The sequence below is a fragment of the Leptodactylus fuscus genome, chromosome 5, assembly GCF_031893055.1.
Source record: "Leptodactylus fuscus isolate aLepFus1 chromosome 5, aLepFus1.hap2, whole genome shotgun sequence".
Taxonomy (NCBI): domain Eukaryota; kingdom Metazoa; phylum Chordata; class Amphibia; order Anura; family Leptodactylidae; genus Leptodactylus; species Leptodactylus fuscus.
The window spans coordinates 88784411-88806958 of record NC_134269.1 but is presented as its reverse complement, the minus strand read 5'-3'; the positions used below and the strand labels follow the sequence as shown (position 1 = coordinate 88806958).

At 43.1% G+C, this 22548-nt stretch overlaps 1 protein-coding gene across 1 annotated transcript; it reads right to left on the bottom strand.

The window, feature by feature from the left end:
• Nucleotides 1-518: 518 nt before the first annotated feature.
• COMMD4 (COMM domain containing 4) lies at nt 519-14691 on the bottom strand. Its single transcript, XM_075273741.1, has 8 exons — nt 14651-14691; nt 9463-9534; nt 5978-6043; nt 5851-5890; nt 4484-4603; nt 3402-3482; nt 2717-2887; nt 519-1368 (listed from the first exon to the last, which is right to left on the bottom strand). Exons 1-8 carry the CDS (start codon nt 14651-14653, stop codon nt 1328-1330), a joined length of 594 nt encoding a protein of 197 aa, XP_075129842.1. The 5' UTR covers nt 14654-14691; the 3' UTR covers nt 519-1327.
• Between the last annotated feature and the right edge of the window lie 7857 nt (nt 14692-22548).

Here is a 22548-nt window from a genome sequence, read left to right as displayed (position 1 = left end):
GGGGAGACTTATGAAAGCAAGTGAGAGAAAAGGGGATGCTTTTATTTTTCAGAGGACTGTTAAAAATAAAAAGATGGGATTGGATTAGTTGCCTAGAGCAACCAGTTTTTCTTTACCCTGTTTTAATTAATTTACACCATTGTTTACTCAAAGCTTGCTTAACTGAATATACTCATTTGAAGAATGGCCTTTAAATGTCAAATATAAAATCAATTTAAAGGGGTACACAGGACTTCAGCTCAATTTAAGAGATTGGACTAGGCTGCAATACCATACACAACCAGTAATTAGGTGTGGCACTGTGTTAGAAAAAACAAAAACCCAAAAAACCAAACAAAACAACCATTTTTTTTATAATCCTGGACGGGCTTTAAAAAAGGGATTCTATTAAAAAGCAAACAATGCTACAGTTACAAAAATAGAGATGGCAAATTTTCTAAAAATAAATAAATAAATAAGTTACAATTTTTTTTTTATAAACATTGCATTTATTTTCAAAACACCATTTGTTTTGACAGTATTATTTAACATTTTACATAAAAATTGGAAAAAGTTTAGCATCTGGCTATGTGTGAACTGGATAATAAGATATAATGTGTTAACAATAATATATACACATTGGGCATGAAAAAGACGCTAGACAAGACATCAGATGAAATACTTATGTATACACCTTACAGTATGTTCAGTTTTCTTGGTTCACACACATCATTAAAGGGAGTCTGTCAGAACCCAAGATACCAACTGTATCAACCCAAACTTGGCAAACAGATGGTTAGGGGCACCTGAATCAAACTGCGTTTTCCCTGTTGACAGGAGATATCACTTTTTTGACTATGCAAATGAGCTCTCTGGGGCAACAAGGGTGTTGTTATTGCTCTAAAGAGGTAGGTGGCAACGTGTTCTATGATTCAGCAAGTGCGTATGCATTTTGACAAAAATATGAAATATCTTGGCAAGGTAGGCACCGATATACAAGGGGACAACACTTCTGTTTATTTGCAACTGGGTTAAAAGGTTGAACACTGGTAACAGCTTCCCTTTGAAAAGTAGCTGAAAGTGCAGTGACTATGCTGGAAATTTTTTTTACATTCTACATCTTAAACAAGAAGTTGCCTTCTGTTCTTCTTTAGAAATTATCCAATATTAGCGCCTGTTCCCATGGAACACATGTATCAACTGCACAGTCCGACATGAAAAGTCTGTCTTGTCCAGAACACCCCTTCTTCCTTAAATTACACCAGGCTCTCTGGACGTCAGTTCTCAGAAACCAAGTCCTCATGGTCTAGTATATATCTGCTGGTCTTGTTACTGGACAAGATGTGCCTCAGTTCAGGGAGTTCATCATCTCAAGAGCCTGTTTCATTTCTAGGAATACAAGAGAAAACTGTTTGACAACAGTGTAACACAAACATTTACAAGAACAGATGAAGAACGATTTCCTGTTAAGTGTGAAAGGCCCAGAGTCTTCTATAGCCTAATATAGTGAGTCTGTTCTGCTACATGTTTCCTCATCCCTCTGCTGGAATCCATATAGCTTTTGGTGAATAAAGATATAATGGAGAACTTATCTGATGAACAGTAATCTGTACAGAGATTTAGGAAACAAATTCCAATAATCTGGCACTGGATAATTCACAAACCTGATAATTAGTACTTGTCTCTAATTTTGAATATAATATTTTGGAATGTCTCAAAACCAGAAGCACTGGACTAAGTAAATATACCATATTAAATACTGGCTTGTTTGTTATCGGTATTGAGCAGTCTTTAAAGAGTCTACTATCAAGTGTGATTTAGCTCAATTCAGCGCACTGTCAGCTTTCCAGGTATGTGCCCTGAGGCCGGATGCGTCAACGCTGGGTTGTGGGGGACGCCTCCCACAACACTACAAGGCTATGGAAGAATACTGTCAGGTTGCACTCCTCACATCCCAGCGATGACACTAGCTGTAAGGCCCACCTTTCTGATAGTGCGCTGAATCCGTGCGTTAGTTTTGGCACCGATATCCCTGAACTGTCAGCTTTCTACCGGTATGTAATACCGTACATCTCTGGGGATGTGAAAGATCTTCTTTAAGTTGTTAGTCATCACTAGTTCTACTAATGCAAATGTTATATTATTTAAAAAGGACCCATTATGTTTTCTGACATGTTTGCTTTAGTAATTAATTATAAAACAATTCTGTAGCGCCTTTTCTTATTCTGTGCTGTCCGTCTGTTATTCTCCCAAAGAAATACATAAATAATTTGACAGTTTAACGTGTGTCCCTACACAGTATGCAATTATCCAATGTGTAGGGACACTCCCTCAACTGGTAACACCCAACTGTCAGTTTCTTCACAAGTTTCTAGGAGGAATGGCAACACAGTGCTGTAAGAAGAGATGCTCCAGAATTGCTACTCCAAGAAGCATTATCTGATAAAGATAAGTCACAATAGTGGACAGGTCCTTTTTTTGGGGTAAGATATGTATAATGCTATGTAAATTCCTATGTGATATCACACTTCTATTCAGGCACTAAAACTACTCATGCAACATTTTAACAATGTGTACATTATGCATATTACATTTACAGATAAATAACATGTGGTATAAAACCTTCTCACATACAGAACGGAGTGCAATGAAATATGCAATTTCGGTTAATTTTTCACTATTTTCCAATCCATTAATCCAGTCACTACGTAGGGTAAGGTTATTAGCATTTCTTTACCTGTTAACAAAACTCTTAATTTACTGGCAGACATAGTTACACTGACAGCAGTGGAGTCGGCAGAATCTTTCACGCACAGGTTTAGATGGACTACTGGCTCATTCACTTCTTCCAGTATACTGGAGCTGAGAGTCTGGTCTACTCGCCAGCTCAGGGAGGACAAGCGAGATACTGCAGAAGTAAAAAATAGGCAACTTATGTAGGAATCAATGTGAACGTGCAAAAGAAAACTGAAGACCTATATTTAAGATAGGATGTTAATATCAAATGACTAGGACTCCAACATCCAGCCCTCTTCCCTTCCCAACGACTAGTTGTTTGTGGTATACTCTCTGCTTGTCAACCCATGAACTTTCCTCTTTGAATTGAACTTGGCTACAAACATGCTATGTAACTGATGATCAGGTCTTTGAGGCAGAAGTGGCACTCACCTGAGTGGTGCTTTAATCAATTGAATGGCAGAGGTGATGGATCCCCACTGATCTGATACGGATGACCTATCCTAACCCTTTCAAAAAGCATTCTATAAGACAATAACTTTCTAGAAAGAGGTTTTTTCCTGCTAAATATAGTCTGAAAAATTGTGTATATGGATTATCCTGAGCTTGCATAGGAAGAGCACTCTCTATACACCTCTAAAGGCACTCCACTTATTAAACACAAAAACATACAGCCAAATACTCACAGCGAAGACTGTTTTCTCTGAAGGTTTCCTGCAGGGCAGTCTGCTTCTCTTCGTAGGAGCGGCAGAGAGAGACCGCATGTTCTGTGGAAAACATCAATGTGATATGATATAACAGGGATAGGCAACCTTTGGCACTCCAGATGCTGTAAAACTACAACTCCCAGCATGCATACTTGCTCTGCTGTTCTTGGAACTCCCATGGAAGTGAATGGAGCATGCTGGGAGTTGTAGTTTCACAGCAGCTGGAGAGCCAAAGTTTTCTGACCCCTGTGATAGAACTTAGAACTTTTTAGAACTTTTGTCATATATTACCTGACTGACTATAATGCTAATTCTCTACACTCATCGGTGTATTATCTCTCCAAGCAAGCACAGCAGTCAGGTTACTTTTGTTGCACATGGCGCGGTTCCTTCCCTGCACTTACTTCTTTCTGCTGCAAATGGAGCTGAGTCTAATCATATGGTTGGCACGACCTGCCAACCTGAAACTTAAAGGGCCAACACTTTTCTCTATTGGTACGAATGTATAAAGGTCTGCTTCACCAGCCACACCTTGCCTGAGCAATATAGGTTCACAGATTAGCTTAATCCTGTGACGGTATATGCTGGTTTGTCCTGCATTCTAAAAGTTCAGTCATTGGCCCCCATTTTCTGACTCAATGTTTGTCTGTTCATCCTCATACCTGTAACTGACTTTAGTCCTGAATTTGCACCTGGCAAGTCCTGCTCTTTCAAAGTTGCCTGATCCATTTTATTGTATCCTCAATCTGTATCTAACCTGGCTTGGTCTGAACCTTTGGTAATGCACACCTGTGTAATTCTGATCCTTGGCTAGCTGCCACCTACATTGCAGTGATCGTGCTGAAGAGAAGCCCAGACCCCCCCCCCTCTATGAAGGTTATAAGGTGAATACCGGGAAAGCTACTTAGACAATGCCCTTGGCAGTAGCCTGAAGCCAAATCACTTAGATGGCCCGTGGGTCCACAACCTGCTGCCTGTTACACTAATCAATCACAATGGTTACACACCGGTAAAATGCTATGAATAGTTATCAGAACAGTAATAGATTTTTTATTTTTTACCTTTGGGAAGACCCAACTGCTGGAGTTCACTAGACAAATTATCTCCGCTAACATTATGCTTAGCAGCACTTGAGAGAATAAAACAGAGGACAGCAACAGTGGCTTTGATGTCTCCCAACTCTGCAGGTAAAGGAGATAAAAACCTTGTGACTTATATAGTAATAGTTATTGTACATATGTAAGAACTAGAAATGCTGTTATATCCTTTTAGAGCACAAAAAGCGGAGTAGTTTTATTAGGTAGCTTATCGGCTTGCAAGTTTTTTTGCTTGTGTCCATATTACTACATTCTGAGCTTTGGCCTTGTGTAGTTGTGTCCTTTGGGACACTGTGTGCATTAGAATTCCTATCCAAATAAAAGTTCACATCCTAAGTGGCTTTCACAATGACAGTTGCGTGCATATGTGAATATGGATTTGATTTCACATTATGTTTGTATAACAAGGCTGTCTCTAGAATACACCAAATCCCGCACGTGAGACTCCATTCTCTTAGCAATCAGTGATTTCCCCAATGGAGGACTTGATATGACCATGTATTATATTAGTTGTCCAATCATTTAAATAGACATGTCATACTATATTAAGTGATACTAGGGTGACTGCAGCATTCCCCTGTGATCATAGGATATCGCCATAGATCTGGCCACTCATATTTCTAGCAATCATCACTGAGGGAAGATTCATTGGAAGTATCCAGCCGTCTAAATTACTTTTCTACATTTCTTCACTATAAATGTATGTACATTGGGGAAAACTTATCATTAGGCAAAGTTTTAAAGTCAGTTTTAATAGAGTAAACGTTGGTGTAAATTGTGCCACATTTCTCATGTGTTGCATGATGTTTCATACGTTAGATGGATCTATAAGTCTGACACATCTCTCCAGAAAGGTTACTCCACTTTTTATGCTTACTGCTGACTGCAAAGAGTTTGCGCCAATTTTTGAGACATTTATAGAAGTTGATAAATCTGGAGTATAGACATCTACTCAGACTAACCATGTCCACTTTCCCCAGCCATGTTTGTAAAGTAGAAAGACTAGTGCAGAAAAAAGAAAAGTCAGTGATACACCAAAATTCTGGAGTGCAGTGTTTGATAAATTCCCTTAATTATTTTCTTTAAAGGGATTTCCTCCCAGGGAATTATATCGCATAACACTAGGCTATGACATTACTGGCTGGCCAACAGGGTCCATCTACTGCGACCCCATGGCACTAAAAATGGAAGTGCCATAGCACTAGTTATGTACTGCAGTATTTTACCCTGCATAGCACAGCTTCCCATCTACATGCTGTATTAACTGGAGAACTACCATCTATCTGTGTTGAAAGTCACTAAAAGAAATAGTCAAGTCCATCAAGCCTTACCAAAGCGAGCATCTGCGGTCAGCTTCAGTATCTTCTCATACTGTTAAATAGCCAAACAGAGACAGATTGATCAGTCCTCTAATATCACCACCATAAATCAAGTTCAGCTTCTTGTATAAATACTTACATCAATTGTTTCTCCCAGCTGTTCCTTCAGAACTTGGGCACAGATCAACTTCAATTTAACAGAGGACTGAGAAAGGGAATAAAATACAGAGGTGTTGACAACTACAAATAAATTGCCTCATATAAGTGCAACAGTTATTGGTATTAATAATAATAATTAATAAATAATCATTAGTTTTTTTTATTTTACTACCGACTCCAAAGTCCTGCAATTTATACAAACTATGATATGTTAAAAGGGAGTCTACCACTTCCACCATACAAATTCAACTACCACCATCGTATTACAGAGCACATCACATTGATAAACACCATACCTTTGTTATGTATGAGACTTAGACAACTTTGAAGTCTTACATGAATGAGGCAGATGATGCACTGGGGGCCGGCTGGCCTTCAGTCCTGTGAGCGCTGCTCTTGCTGTTCAAGCAGGATGAGTGATGTCATAGCAATGGCAGAATAATCTGTCAGTACACAGGGTGGCACAGACAGAAAATGGTAGTGGTGTGCGTGACAAGAGCAGTGCTCCAGAGGGCTTCAAAGTTGTTTTTCTCCAAATCTACAAAAGTGACATATGTAACAAAGGCATCATGTTTATAACTGGCGGCAATTGAATTTACTTGGTAGGTGATAGACTCCAGTTATCCATTAAGGGCGTGGCCTAATTTGATACTTAAGGATGTGGGTCCTTTTTTTTCATTGTCAAAGTCATATTTTTTCATTCTAATGTTGCCATACCTATTTTATAGTGCACCATTTTGGGAAACCTTTAACTTATTGATAAAATTTTATTAATAAAAAAAAAGGGCAAAAAAAGTCAGTTTTGTCATCTCTTTGTGTTTTAAATTTTGCATGGTGCATGGAGTATCATAAATGACATGTTACCCTTATTCTGCCGGTCAGTATGATTATTGCGATACCAAAATTATATAAGGTTTGTACTAGTTTTGCATAATAAAATCACTTATTATTTTTAGCAAATATGTTTAGTGGCACCATGTTCTGTGGGCCTTTTCTTACTTTTAAAAGGAAAAAAATATACAAACACACACTGTATATTTCTTATTTCAAACATTTACACTTAGTCCTGTACTGGGACTTGAACACTAGGTGTCACAATTGCTACAGTAATATAGGGCAATGCTTCTGCATTACAATATTAGGGCGGGTTTACACCAGCGCCCAGTCTCCGCTTTGTGGGTTTCCGTCTTCTACCCTGAGAAACTGGACAGGAGACGGAAACCTGGCAGTCAGTGTCTGCCCGTGAGCGTCTTGAACCTCTCCGTGGCAAAACCTTTTTTTTTTTTTTTTTTAACCGGACACAAAGTCCTGCATGTACAACTTTGTGTCCGGTTAAAAAAAAACTGTTTTGCCGTGGAGAGGCAGAAGACGCTCACGGGCGTCACTTTGCAAACCCATTGAAGTTAATGGGTTTGAAAACTGACTGACGGGTTTCCATCTCCTGTCCAGTTTCACAGACAGAAGATGGAAACCTGTAAAGCGGAGACCGGGCGCAGGTGTGAATCCGCTCTTGTGGGTGAAAAACTCAGTATAAAAACTTCAGTAGACTTCAGCAAACCCCCCCCCCCATGTTACCATGGCAACCCATTATTGCAGCAAACACAGAGAAACTCCTTAGATGCCACCATTATTTTTGGTAGTGGCATCTAAGTGGTTAGACGGCCACTAGCATAGCTATGATACAGCTGTTAGAAGAGGATGTCAGCTGTGTACTATCCTGAGCTGTTGTCATCATACATACTATTACGTCATTTTGTGGGAATGGGTTCCTACCACTGATGTAATAGTATCTCAGAGAGCGTTAATTAGTTACGGATTACAGAAAAGTACAGCTATTAACAAAATCTACTCAGGTTTGGCAAAAGCACGCAGCCATGCACTGCAGTCTCTATTGTTTACATCAGTCCTTCTAACTGCATGCTGTCTGCTTTAGGGTCATTTCACATGACTGAGCTTGGGTCAGGAAAACCAATCCACATATTGGCCAAATTTAGGGCCCCGAACATAGATCAGCTATGCTGAGATAAACAGGTCAATTCCGTTCAGCTGAAGCTGCAGTCAGTTTGGTAAATCTGGCCAATACAAAGACAATTTATTGTCAGCTTCGACTTGGTAGTGTGGAAAGACCCTAAAGCCCCATGTGCCGTCCCGCAGCAAAAAAGCGCTGCAGGAAAAAACCACAGCGACAACGCATCACGGTTCTTCCCGCAGCGCTGTAGACAGAAAGTTTGGACTTTCTGTTTCATTATACCTATGGGGAATATACCGGCGTTTTCATCTGTATAATTGACTTACTGTGATTTCCAAAACAGAGACAGCTTTGGAAATTGTGGCACGTCCATAGTGCGGTATTTCAACGCAAAGTGGGAATGAGATTTGCTAGAATCCCATCCGCTTTGCCCCGACTGTTTTTCCCGCCTGCCTAAAAGGGGCTTTGCAGGGTATCGTTTGAATGGGACAAAGCTGTAATAATCTGCACTGCTGATACTAAGTAGGCACATAGTGTGCTGTGGGCTAAGCACCTCTAAAGAGGACCTTTCAGGTCCTTAGGCACAGATAGTTTTACATACTGTTAGAAAGCAGACAGTGCACTGTCCAAAGGGCATTCTGGACAGTCTAGCTGGGTTGTGAGGAATGCACCCCCTGACAGTACTCGGCTATACCCCTGTACTGTCAGATGGGGCATTCCTTACCATCCAGCCATGACGATGAGTTGTGAAGAATGCCCCCCAGTACTCGTCTATAGACAAGTACAGTGAGGGTGGCGTTCCTCACAGCTTAGTGTCATGGCTGGCCAGTAAGGAACGCCCCCGATAGTACAGGGCTATGGACAGCAACTCACAAATTACTAAAATTGCTACATTTTGTTAGAATCTTGGTACTTTTCTTGTGCCTTTCAAGTCACTCACAGTTTTTCAACATACAATAGAGCTGCACATCCAGTGAGCATGACCTTCAACATGGAAGTCTGATCTCTTTTCATATCCGTGTTCTTATTCTATATCCATTGGCTTTGCCTTAGTTTTGCTTAATGTTCAAATTCTTGTCTGTATTGTTATACTTATTGTTATGTTTATTCATGTGTATTTATGTAGCTGCAGAAAGTTAATTTCAATCTTTAAAGCATTAAAAAAACAAACAAGCAAAAATAAAAGGCAATTGCAGACGCCTGCACATTGCAACAAAATCGTGTTGTGCGACATTGCGTTACATAGGAATAAATTTTTAGTCACTTGACAAATGTCGCCAGATTGCAGGGGGCTCAACCACTGAGACCAGCAAACTATGCTATTTGTTGTCATGCTATAAACGATGTTGAATGCTCAAAAACATAATCTCATTTCATTGTTGTTCTATTGTTGGAAAATACGAGCCATGCAACAAATTAGATACAATGACCTACATGTATATTAATCTTTGCTCACTTCATCCTCCTAGCTAAAAACATATTCAGGTATACTCAACTATTTTAGCCAAGGTGCTAATCTCTGCCAAAACCCAATCCGGGCAGTCTAGATCTCCACAGAAACGGAACCTCTAGAAAGAAAAATAAGCAAAATATAATTAGAATACAGATGAGTAAAGGTTATACAGATTATGAAAAAATGCTTAGAAATAGAGAAAAAGTACAACTACAAGAGACATTTGACCATGCAGTGTGAACTCAACAAACATGTGAAGAACATGGTTTCAATGTCCTTCACCTGAACAAGCCAGGTTGCTGACATGGTGAGGTCAAAAAAATGTCTCATGTATAGACATGCTTAAACTCGAATCACAGATCATCTTGTTGTGGCTGTTTTTGATGCAGATTTATGGGCCAAAGCTAGGGGCAGGTCCAAGAACAAGGAAATGTGGATAGGAAAGACTAAAATTTCTCCCTATTAGATCTACTCCTTGCTTTGGCATCAAAACTGCAACAAAAACACTCGAGGGCAGATTTTTGAAAACCGCCAGTTGCTCATAGCAACCAATCACATCACAGCTTGCATTTTCCAAATGCACCATAAGAAATTAAAGGGGCTCTATCAGCAAAATCATGCTGATAGAGCCCCACATATGCGTGAATAGCCTTTAAAAAGGCTATTCAGGCACCGTAAATGTTATATTAAACTACCCCCCCCCCCCCATTTTAAAATAAAACCCTAAAAAAGAATGTTATCTACTTACTTACTTAAGAAAGGCTATTCTTCTCCTACCTTTAGATGTCTTCTCCGCACCGCCGTTTGGTTCAGTATGCAAATGAATTCTCTCACAGCAATGTGGGCATTCTCAATGCTGTGAGAGAACTCTCCAGCGACACCTCTATCTTCTTATGGAACACCCTCTCCCTGTGTCTTCTTCTGTCCTGGGTTTCAATCTTCTAGGCATGCACAGTCGGCTCTGCCATCGGGCCTCAGGCAGAGCAGACTGCGCATGCCACAAGAAAATGGCCGCTTGCACAGTAAGTTGTGTAAGCGGCCATTTTCTTGTGTACCGGGTATGCGCAGTTGACTTTACCCGAGGCTTAGAAGATTGAAACACAAGACGGTAGAAGACACAGGGAGAGGGCGTTCCAGAAGAAGATAGAGGCATCGCTGGAGAGTTCTCTCACAGCATTGGGGACGTCCCCAGTTTTGTTTGAGTTCTGGGGACTTCCCCCAGTGCTGCGAGAGAACTAATCTGCACACTGAAGAAAACCCGGATTTCTACCAAACGGCAGCGGCGCAGAGAAGACATCTAAGGGTAGGAGAAGAATAGCCTTTCTTAAGGCTATTCCTACATGTTAATCAGAAAAAGGGTATCCAATGATAGGATCCCTTTAAAGCTGTGTTGTTATTGGTTGCCATTCAGTTCATCATCATTTTTATTCTCTCCGCTTACTGTCAATGCATTGAAACATTCTTGTTGACATCTAGAAGCTGAGTATCTCTCCTGACCATGTCCTATAAGTAACACCTGTTCCATTCACTGAGAATAAGTAGAGATGTTGGCAAGGGTGAGGAAGCCAAACACGAATTACTGTATTTTTCAGACTATAAGACGCACCTAGGTTTTAGAGGAAAGTAGGGCAAAAAAAATTTGCAGCAAAAAAACAAAAACGGTAAAAGATATAATATATGCAGGATTTTTTGTCCACGAAAAATAACGGACATGTGATGGATTTGGTGTAAACAGACACTAATGGTCACCAGATAAAATCCGATTGAAATCAATGGAATTTTTAAAGGATTTGTGACGGTTCTGCTAGTGTCCATAGCTAAAGTCTTAGAGGTAGTCTAGAGGTAGAGTGAACGACTCCTAACTATAAACTCTCTTCCTAGTAATCTATGATACTAAGATATTTGATAAAAGTTTAGCCCAGAATTGCTTGGATGAAAGCTATTAATTATGGCATAGCTAGATACAGGGCATTGGTTGATTACAATTTACCCTTGAGCTATAGATATTGCAGTATATTAACCCTATTGCCTGAGATTTAAAAGCCAAAAGAAAACCAATTCGAGATAATCTATGGATTAATATATAGTACATCATTCAGACATATAATCATAGATTGCTAGGAAGAGAACTCATAGTTAGGCCACCTGCAGATGACCATGGCCGTGGTCAGTGTGCCAGCTGTGTGTTTCACGGATGGCACACTGACCTTTTCTTATCTTATGGGGCTGTACACACGACCATGTTTCTGCGCCGCATCAGATACAACACGTCCTATTCCTGCCTTATTTTGCATCCCTTACTTCTGTGGCTCCTATTTAATGAAAGGGGCCGCGGATGCACAGCCTGTGGGGCACACAGGGACCTCCCCGTGTCCCCCGTGTGCAGCCTGTGCTTTTAATTCACGGCCGGGCAGCTGCAGCACGGTCATCTGTAATGATTACATCTCCAGTGCTGTTACTGGGATACATCACTGATAAATTTAAATGTTTGTCAAACACCAATAGTAAATGTGAGCACAATTATTTACCAATAAAAAATACTTGTTAGGGGTATGGTGAAAAGGACTTTGTCCGATAGGCAATTTAGTTAAGTAAGTCCTGTACTGTATATAGAATCTCTATGATGCAAGGAGTTCCAGGAAATTTGGCCGACATATTGCCTCATGCATGAGTTTTCTTGCAGTAAAAGTTCACTTTCGGCTCACAAGCGATTTTTTTTTTTTAACACACCAAATGCCACTGTTTTGAAATAAGTGACCTGTCAGAAGGGTATATAGGCTGTCAGGATTTGTTATCATAAAATTTTCATGCACCAGTTTAATTGTTCAGGACCCACATTGTGGGAAAAAAGCATTTTTTTGCTGAGGTTTTTTTGAGCCAAAACCAAGAATGGATTGAGCAGAAGGATGAAGTATAAGAGCTTCCTATATTTTCTCCATTCGTTCTGTAGCTACTGTTAGGTGTAATTCAATTAATACAGCAAAATCTTCAACACAGAGTTTTTTGTTGCAGATTTTGCTGGAGGTTTTTTTTTTTTTTAGCCAAAATCAAGAGCATACACAGTACTCTCGTTGTAAATGGCCACACAGACATGCCTGATGGATCCCGAAGACACCAGCGCTGGAAGAAGATATCGCAGAGGACACGGTGCCAGTAGAAGATGGAGGCGGCGCTGGAGAGTTTTCAAGCAGCACAGAGGAATGCCACCAGTGCTGCGAGAAAACTCATTTGCATAATGAGGAAAACTGGGAATACCTACCGAACGGCGGCACGGAGAAGGATTCTTAAGGTAGGAAAAGAATAGCCTTTCTATAAGCTATTTCGACGTGGCATTTGTGGAATATGGGATTCTAATGACAGAATCCCTTTAAAGCAGACAGTTGTCCTCTGCGGAGTTTCTGTGAAAAGTGCTGTGGGGAAAACCGCAATGCATTTGCTTCCAGCAGTTTTTCCTGCATTGCTTTTTACTCAACCCTCACAGTAAACCCCTAAAAGGGTTTCTGTGACTTACTTATTATTGACCTACTCTTAGATAAAGTCATTAGTCTGTGCTTGTTGCAGGTCCAATACCTAGGCCCTCTGCCAAGCCACTCCTTGAAGAGGTTGTGGTGCTCATGAGCACCTCTGCAGTCCCTTCCATGTGCCCAACAACTCTGGCTCAGTCCCATTCAATTGAAAAATGCTGAGCTGCAAATCTAAGCACAGCCCTTACACAATGTGCAGCACTGTTCTTGGTATTCAGTAAATGGAATGCAATGCTCACAGAATACTGCTGCCTCTTCAGCCAACTGCTTGGGTGTCAGACCCTCACAATCTAGTCTAAGGACAGCTCATCAATATGTACCGTATTTTTCGGACTATAAGACGCACTTTTTTCCCCAAAAATTTTGGGGGAAAAGAAGGGTGCGTCTTATAGGCCGAATATGGCGCCTGGCACCCGCCGTAATAGAGAGGCGAATGCCGGCAAGTGATAGACGCCGGGGCCTGAGACATCGCTGCGATCCTCTGCCCTGAATGAATCCAGCAGCGGGAGGAGTGATGCTATTCCGCTCCTCCGTCCCCCCGCCGCTGGCTTCAGGCAGGGCAGAGGAGCGATGTCTCAGGCCCCGGCGTCTATCCCTCCCCGGCATCCGCCTCTCTAGTACAGCGGATGCCGGGTCTGCAGTCTGTCAGCGGCCTCTTCTCCCCCGGGGCCGGTCCCCACCGGCCCCGTACCTGTAGAGTTGCAGGCCGGCTCCTGCGCGGCGATATCGCAGGAGCCGACCTGTTCGGGTGACAGCCGGGAGCCTAATGAGGCTCCCAGGCCTGTCACTGCTGTATTAGTATTGCGGCTGGTCTCTATGACCAGCCGTAATACTAATAGACAGAATGTCCCATAGACGGCAATACACTTGTATTGCCGTCTATGGGACTTGCGATCAAGTGACCGCAGGTTCAAGCCCCCGGGGGGGAATAAAATAGTAAAAAAAAAACAAAAAAAAAAAAAAAACCAACCTTTAAAAATATATAATAAAAATATGAAAAATAAAAGTTCTAAATCACCTCCTGTCCCTAGAATATATATATATATATATATAAAAGTAGAAAATCATATATCATAAACCACCGGGTTTTTTTTCAATACAAGGTGATCTAAGCAATAGATATTCCCCAAAATGGTATAACTAAAAAGTACTTCTGGCCCCGCAAAAAAACCCACTCTATGCATCCCCGTACAGCTGCAGGGTCACCTATCAATGTGGCCTTCCAGCTGTTGCAAAACTACAACGCCCATATATTAAATATTTTACCATTTTTTGCTTCAAATTTTTTTTCCCCTATTTTCCTCCTCTAAAACCTAGGTGCTTCTTATAGTCCAGTGCGTCTTATAGTCCGAAAAATACGGTAAGCCTTGGCGAACCCCTTTCAGTATAAGCTTTTGGGGAGAGGAGGGGGCACAATATGATCATATTCATGTTACCCACAGATGACTTCTATGATCAGGAGAATGAAGTGCTGCCCATCAGACATTGCAGAGAGACTAGTGAGGGACAATGATTGTAGCTGCACTGACACAGAGTGTTCCTCATTTACATAGCCCCACCCTTTATTACCCTGCAGACACTAGAGTAGTGTAGGACGGGGACGCTCTGCTGCTGATGCCGTACAGTACTACCGGCACATATGGCTACACTGCGCCATTTATAACCCGGATTACAGTAATAACAGATGACCATACAGCGTAGCCTCACCATCTCGCCGGAATCCGAAGCTTCTTCGGGTCAGCTGACCAGGTGGCGGTCATATGATCTTGAACAACGCTCCTTTAAACAAACTTTATTTAAACGAACAAAATCAGTATATCTGTACTTGGGCTGTTGAGCGAGGTAGTATTGGCGCCAAAATGTCTTCCTGTTTGGTTTAGTGCGCTATGTAGTAATGAAATATAACAGAACGTTATTTCCAGATCTGTGTTCTCCTGGCCCAGTCAGTAGTCGCACTGTATGCCTTCAAATCCCATAAGGAAGTTTGTGCTCTAGTCTTTTGGCGTTTTAATTGTTTGTTTATTTTTGCCGAAGAAAAAACCCCAAACACTTTGTTAGGCTGTTGCAATGCAAATAGTCATATATTACATATAATTAATATATAATACATATAATAATTTTTATGTCATGGTGCCTTTTCTAAATGCAGCACGCTCCGAGTTTGGATTTTTTTTCAGTCGTTTTCCCATATACTTCTTTATAGGGAAAAAAAAAATTCCCAGAAATATGGCAGCAAACTGTGTGCGTTCAAAGTACGCCAAAACATCATTAAAGCTAAGGCCCCACGGGCCGTAATCGCAGCACTAAAGCTCTGCGGAAAGAACGCACTGTGTGAACGCACTGTGGTTCTTTCCGCAGCAATTTTAAGAGAAAGTTCACAGAGTTTTCCTGTGCGGACTTTCTCTTCCCATTATATCTATGGGAAAGCCGCCGGTGTTTCTGTAGATATAATTGACATGCTGCGATTTGCAAAGTTGCAACGGCTTTGCAAATTGCAGCGTGTCCGCATGGCGTTTTTTTCCGCAAAGTGGGGATGGGATTCACATGAGTCCCATCCCCTTTGTTTGCACTGTAAAACGCAGCGATTTCTGCTGCGGGCAAATCGCGGCGTTTACGTGCCGTGGGGCACCGGCCTAAAGCATCAGAAACAACACAAAGCAGCACAGTTGTTTATTAATTCCAGTTATTTAGGCAGAAAAATGGCAAAGAAAAACCATAGTCTGCAAGCTGCCTAAGGCTGGATTCACACTTGTATTGGAGTCTCAATAGGAAATTCCGCCGCAGACGACGCTTAGAATCAACAGAGTAAGGCCGGGTTCACACGGAGTATTGTGGCTCGTCATTTGGTACGTACACGCCGCGGGATCTTTTGCGGGCCGTATACGCTCCCATTGTTTTCAATGGGAGCCGGTACCGTACATGCGGCGCTATTTTGCGGCCGCCGCAAAATCACGGCCGCAAAATAGCGCCGCGTGTACGGTACCAGCTCCCATTGAAAACAATGGGAGCGTATACGTCACGCAAAAGATCCCGCGGCGTGTACGTACCAAATGACGAGCCACCATACTCTGTGTGAACCCGGCCTTAAAAGTCCTCCTTGCAGGACTTTTCTCTCCACTGATTTTAATCAGAGTCTGCAGCGTAGTCTTCTACTCCAGTTCAAGTGTGGATCCAGCCTTAGGCAGCTTGCAGACGGGTCAGACCCCATCATAGCTTATGGGGTCCATGGGTTTCTGTGTGTAACCACTTTTTAAGGAGACTGGATCTTCGTCTTTAGAGATCCCATGCTGACCCAAAGGACAAAATTCTGAATGCTAGTGTGAACCTAGTGTAAGACTAGGTTCACATCTGCGTTGTAGACTCTGCTGCAGATTCCACTTAAAATGGACAGAGATAAAAAAGTCCTGCAAGGAGGATTTTTTTTGCCGGTTTCAGTATAATCTATGGGGTCCACAGGGAACCGATTTTTAAGTGAACAGGTACTCCATCTTTCAGGTCCCCATGCGGATCCGAACAACGGAGAACCAAACGCTAGTGTGAACCTAGTGTGAGATACCATACGCACCATTGAGTGTGCTTCCAATGTGTGGATCTCATTTATCCACAGGCAGGGTGGTGGGGTAGGCTTACTTCTGTCGCCACAGTGCATTTTTCAGGCCATTCCTCCGGTACCCTCACTCACATTGCCCTCATTTGAAGTCCATACTATCAGACATTTCTGCCCACTCTCCTTACATGTAGCTGTGATCTACCATCCACCTGGCTCACCCTACCAACTTCTGGACCACTTTGTTTATTGACTTCTCCTCTTTTTATCCAGCAAAATTTCTACCCTCATCATGGGTGACTTTAACATCCCTATTGACACCCCTGTCTCCCTAGCTGCCTCACAGTTTCTCTCAATAACCACTTCTTTTTGTCTTTCTCAATGTTCTTCTTCGCCACACATGTAGATGGCAACACGATTGATCTTGTCTTCGATCAACTCCTCACAGTTTCTAAATTTACTAACTCTTCTCTGCCGCTCTCTGATCATAATCTTCTGACTCTCACCATCAGTGCTCTCTCCCCTTCAGAGGATACACCTACCCATCACACATATAGGAATTTACGTGATATTAACACCCAGCATCTCTCAGATACTCTACTGTCCTCTCTGTGCCCAATCTCCACAATCTCCTGTCCCAATCTTACCACCAGTCACTATAATGAAACCCTTAAAAATGCATTGGATGAGGTGGCTCCCCCCTCCACTCGAAAAGCTTGACGTAGGAGGTCACAATCCTGGCACACACCACAGACACATTTTCTTCAGCAGTGCTCTTGGTGTGCCAAACTTCTCTGGAGAAAATCATGTACACCTGCATATTTCTTCCACTTCAAATTTATGCTTAAAACATATAGTTCTGCCCTTTACCTCGCCAAACAAGCCTATTTCACCGCTCTCATCTCTGCTCTTTCCTGTAACCCTAAAAGTCTCTTTGAAACTTTTCACTCCTTACACCCAAGGTGTAGGTGCCATTCACAGACCTTAGTGTAGATGACCTGGCCACTTATGTCTATGACAAAATTGATAAGATCTGTCAGAAAATAACTGCCCAATCCCTCCAGTGGCATTGATCCCACCACCTACCATAGTACGGACCCCCTCACCAACCGCACTTCAGACTGTCCATTCTCATCTTTTGAACCTGTTACAGAAGAGGAAGTCTCTCAGCTACTTTCTTCATCTCGCCCTACAACCTGCAGTAGTGACCCTTTCCCCTCACACCTCCAATCTCTGTCGCCTGCTGTCATGACTTACCTTACTGAAATATTTAACCTTTCTCTCTTCTGGAATTTTCCCATCCTCTTTCAAATATGCTGTCATAACCCCAATATTGAAAAATTCCTCCCTTAACCTGTCCTGTGCTGCTAGCTATCAAACTCATCTCTAACCTCCCCTTCATCTCTAAAATCTTGGAACGCCTGGTCTATTCTCGTTTAATCTGCTATCTCTCTGCTAACTCTCTTCTTGACCCCTTACAATCTGACTTCTGCACTCTGTACTCTACTGAAACGGCTCTCACAAAAGTCTCCAATGATCTTCTGACGGCTAAATCCAATGGTGACTTCTTTCTTCTTATTCTTCTGGATCTCTGAGCAGCAATTCACAGTGTTGACCATCAACTCCTCCTCACTAAGCTCCACTCATTTGGCCTCAAGGACACTGCGCTCTCCTGGTTCTCCTCTTATCTCTCAGACCGCACTTTCAGTGTATCATTTGCAGGCTCTGTATCTTCTTGTTCCCCTTGCTGTTGGGGTTCCTCAGGGCTCAGTCCTAGGCCCCCTGCTCTTCTCTCTACACAGCCTCCATTGGAAAAACCATCACCAGATTTGGCTTCCGGTACCATCTTTATGCTGATGACACCCAATTATACACATCTTCCCGTGACATCACCCCTGCACTCATACAGAACACCAGTAATTGTCTCTCTGCTATCTCAAATATCATGTCTTTGCTCTATCTGAAACTAAATCTCTCTAAGACTGAACTACTACTGTTTCCACCATCTAATAGATCTGTCCCTGATATATCCATTGCAGACTCAGGCCTTACTATAACTCCTAGGCAATATGCCTGCTGCCTCAGACCTTTCTTTCACCCCCCATATCCAATCACTCACATGTTCATGTCATCTCCACCTCAAAAACATCTCCAGAATCTGCCCTTTCCTTACCAGAGATACAGTAAAGATACTTATTGTCTCTGATTCACTCTCGCCTTGACTACTGTAACTCCTTACTAATCGGTCTTCTCCTTACTAAACTCTCCCCTCTACAATCTATTCTGAATGCAGCGGCCAGGCTCATCTATCAGTCTAGACGCTACAGCGATGCCTCGGGTCTGTGCCAGTCACTACATTGGCTGCCTATTCATTACAGAATAACATATAAAGTTATCACCCTCATCCACAAGGCTCTCCATAATGCCACACCTCCCTACATTTCCTCCCTCATCTCTATCTACGGCCTAACCCGTGCTCTCCGCTCACTCAATAACCTAACACTTACATCCTCTATTATCAGAACCTCCCACACTCGTATACAAGACTTCTCCCGAGTTGCACCACTTCTCTGGAATGCTCTATCCTGGACAATCAGATTAACTCCCAATTTCTACAGATTCAAGCGCAAACTAAAGACACATCTTTTCAGACAGGCCTATTACAATTCCTAATGTAAACCCTTCCGTACCGTAATTAGAAACCCTAAAATGAACCCTTCTCTATTCACGCTCTCACATTACCCCACACGATATGATGCCATTTCAGGCTAACTTTATATGTGCAGGCACTATCTGCACATTAAAGGACACGACTGGTGACTGCTCATACAGTTTTATGTTTGTCAGTAAAGAAATCCTCATCTCTCCCTCTCTCCTACCCCACCATATAACTTTCTCTGCACAGCTCCTCACAAACCTGCAGGCTTTCCGCCCCAGACACATACAACCCCCCCGCAGCCTCTCCTACCTACACCTGCTGTCACTCTCCCTACTCCTCCTTACTTCTGGTGACATATCTCCTAACCCTGGACCTCCCCAGCAAATCCCCTCACCTGGCGCTAGCACACGGAACCTCCGAAATCTCAAACCAATCTCACTCACCCCTACCCCTCCCCCTGCCCTCCCTGGTGCACTATGGAATGCCCGCTCCGTATGTAATAAACTTGCCTACATCCACGACCTTTTTATTCTTAACCACTTCCGGACCGCCCATAGACTATATACGTCCGGGAAGTGGTTGCCTAGTTCTGCCAGGACGTACCTGTACGTCCAAGTCAGAACGCAGCAGCTACATGGTGATCGTGTAGCTGCTTTCACTAGGAGCCGGCTGTAACTTCAGCCGGAGCTCCCAGAGAGAAGACAGGGCAGATTTATTACCTCCCCTGCCTTCTCGATCGCTGTGTATACAGCGCTCAATGAGCGATGTATACACAGCTATGGACGCAGCCATAATTCAGCTGCCCTCTGACCCGGCAGACACGTGATCCGCTGGGAGCAGAGTCTTACCAGAGCTGCTGGGTCCTACAGGACTCAGATCAGCTCAGTAAGCTGTATATACAGCATGCAGGAGGCTGGATTTCTCCTGTATCTGAGGCTAAATGTAGCAGCCTCAGTTATAGGAGAAATCAGCCTCCAGTACAAAAAAAAAAGTGATCAGATGTCCCCAAAGGTCTCTTATCACCTTATGGGGACACAATCTGGAAAAAAAATAAAATAAAAATATAATAAAAAAGTTAAAAAAAAATGTAAATAAAATAATAATAAAAAATAAATAAATAATACGCTAATAAAACGCTGTTATTAAAGGTTATAGCCCCACCCCCGACGACACCATACAAAATAAAAATTACCGTAACGGAGAGGAAAAACTATATTATAAAGTTTTTCAGTGACACTTTGTGTTATTAAATTTAAAAAAAAAAAAAATTGAAAACCAGACACAATTTCCCTCCTATTTTGTTTATATTTTCCCAGATATAAAAAAAAATAAAACACATTCGAAAATAAAGATAACATAAAAATAAAGCCCTATGTGTCCCCGAAAAAAGACACAAGAATTAGTTGACTGAGACATACGGGAAAAATGTTACAGCCCTCAAAACCGCACATATAAAATAAACCTAAAATGTGTCTGGTCCTGGACCACAAATTGGCCCGGTACTGAAGTGGTTAACAAACTTACATTTCTCTGTCTCACAGAAACATGGCTGACACCCTCAGACACCGCCTCCCCCGCCGCCCTCTCCTATGGAGGTCTGCACTTCTTACATACCCCCCGCCCCAACAACAAACCTGGTGGAGGTGTAGGTGTCCTCCTGTCAGAAAAGTGCTCATTTGCCCCTATCCAGGCGCTACCTGCCCTCACCCCCCATCCTTTGAAGTGCACTCTGTTCATATCTACTCACCCTCCAACCTCCAACTGGCCGTCATATATCGACCGCCGGGACCTACCGCTGCCTTTATCGACCACTTCACCACCTGGCTCACACACTTCCTCTCCACAGACACCCCCACCATCATCATGGGCGACTTCAACATCCCCATTAACACAGACCACCCCTCCGCCTCCAGTCTCCTGTCCCTCACCGCCTCCTTTGGTCTCTCCCAATGGTCCTCTTCTGCCACCCACATAAAGGGGGGCACACTAGACCTAATATTCACCCGCCTCTGCTCCATATGCAACCTCTCTAACTCTACATCCACGCTCTCTGACCACAACCTGCTGACATTCTCTGCCCTCTCCTCTCCAATAGACACCCCAACCTCTAAACCAACACACCCCCGCAGGAACCTCAACCGCCTTGACACCTGCACCCTCTCAGACTCTCTCCTACCACTCGCTGACATCTCCTCACTCCAGGACACAGATGCCGCTGCTGCCTTCTATAGTACCACCATTACCTCAGCCCTTGATTCTGTAGCCCCCTACACATACACCAGAGCCCGACCGATCAATAGACAACCCTGGCACACTGACCTGACTAAAAAACTGAGACGTGCCTCGCGGGTTGCAGAACGCCTCTGGAAGAAAAGCCACTCCAAGGAGGATTTCCTCAGGTACAAAGAAGCAGTTCTCTCATTTAAGAACGCACTCACCTCCGCAAAGCAGGTCTACTTCACCACACTCATATCTTCACTCTCTCGCAACCCCAAACAGCTATTCTCCACCTTCAACTCCCTCCTCCGTCCTCCCGCCCCCCCCTCCGACATCACTTATCTCAGCTGACGACTTTGCCTCTTACTTTAAAACTAAAATTGACACCATCAGAGACAGTCTCACCCTACTCCCCCGACAACCCCTCTACCCAACTACTTACTGTTCCTCATCCCTGACCTGCTTCTCCTCCATAACTGACGAAAAACTCTCCTCCCTTATCTCCAAATCCCACCTCACCTCCTGCGTGCTCGACCCGATCCAGTCACATCTCATCCCCAAACTCGCTGAAGTCATTACTCCAGCCCTAACCCATCTCTTCAATCTATCCCTAACCAATGGATCCTTCCCCTCAGCCTTCAAACACGCCACTGTCACTCCTATACTTAAGAAACCATCCCTTGACCCGTCCTCTCCTGCCAACTATCGTCCCATCTCTCTGCTCCCGTACGCCTCAAAACTTCTTGAGCAGCATGTCCACTCTGAACTCTCCTCCTATTTCTCATCCAACCTGCTCTTTGACAGACTTCAGTCAGGCTTCAGACCCCGGCACTCAACTGAAACTGCCCTAACAAAAGTCACCAATGACCTGCTAACCGCCAAAGCCAAGCGCCATTACTCTGTCCTCCTCCTCCTTGACCTCTCCTCTGCCTTTGACACAGTTGACCACTCCCTCCTGTTAGAAATTCTCTCATCCCTTGGTATCTCAGACCTGGCCCTTTCCTGGATCTTCTCATACCTCACTGACCGCACATTCAGCGTCTCCCACTTGCACACCACCTCCTCACCTCGCCCTCTCTCTGTAGGTGTCCCCCAGGGCTCTGTCCTAGGACCCCTCCTGTTCTCCATCTACACCCTTGGCCTGGGCCAACTCATAGAATCTCACGGCTTTCAGTACCACTG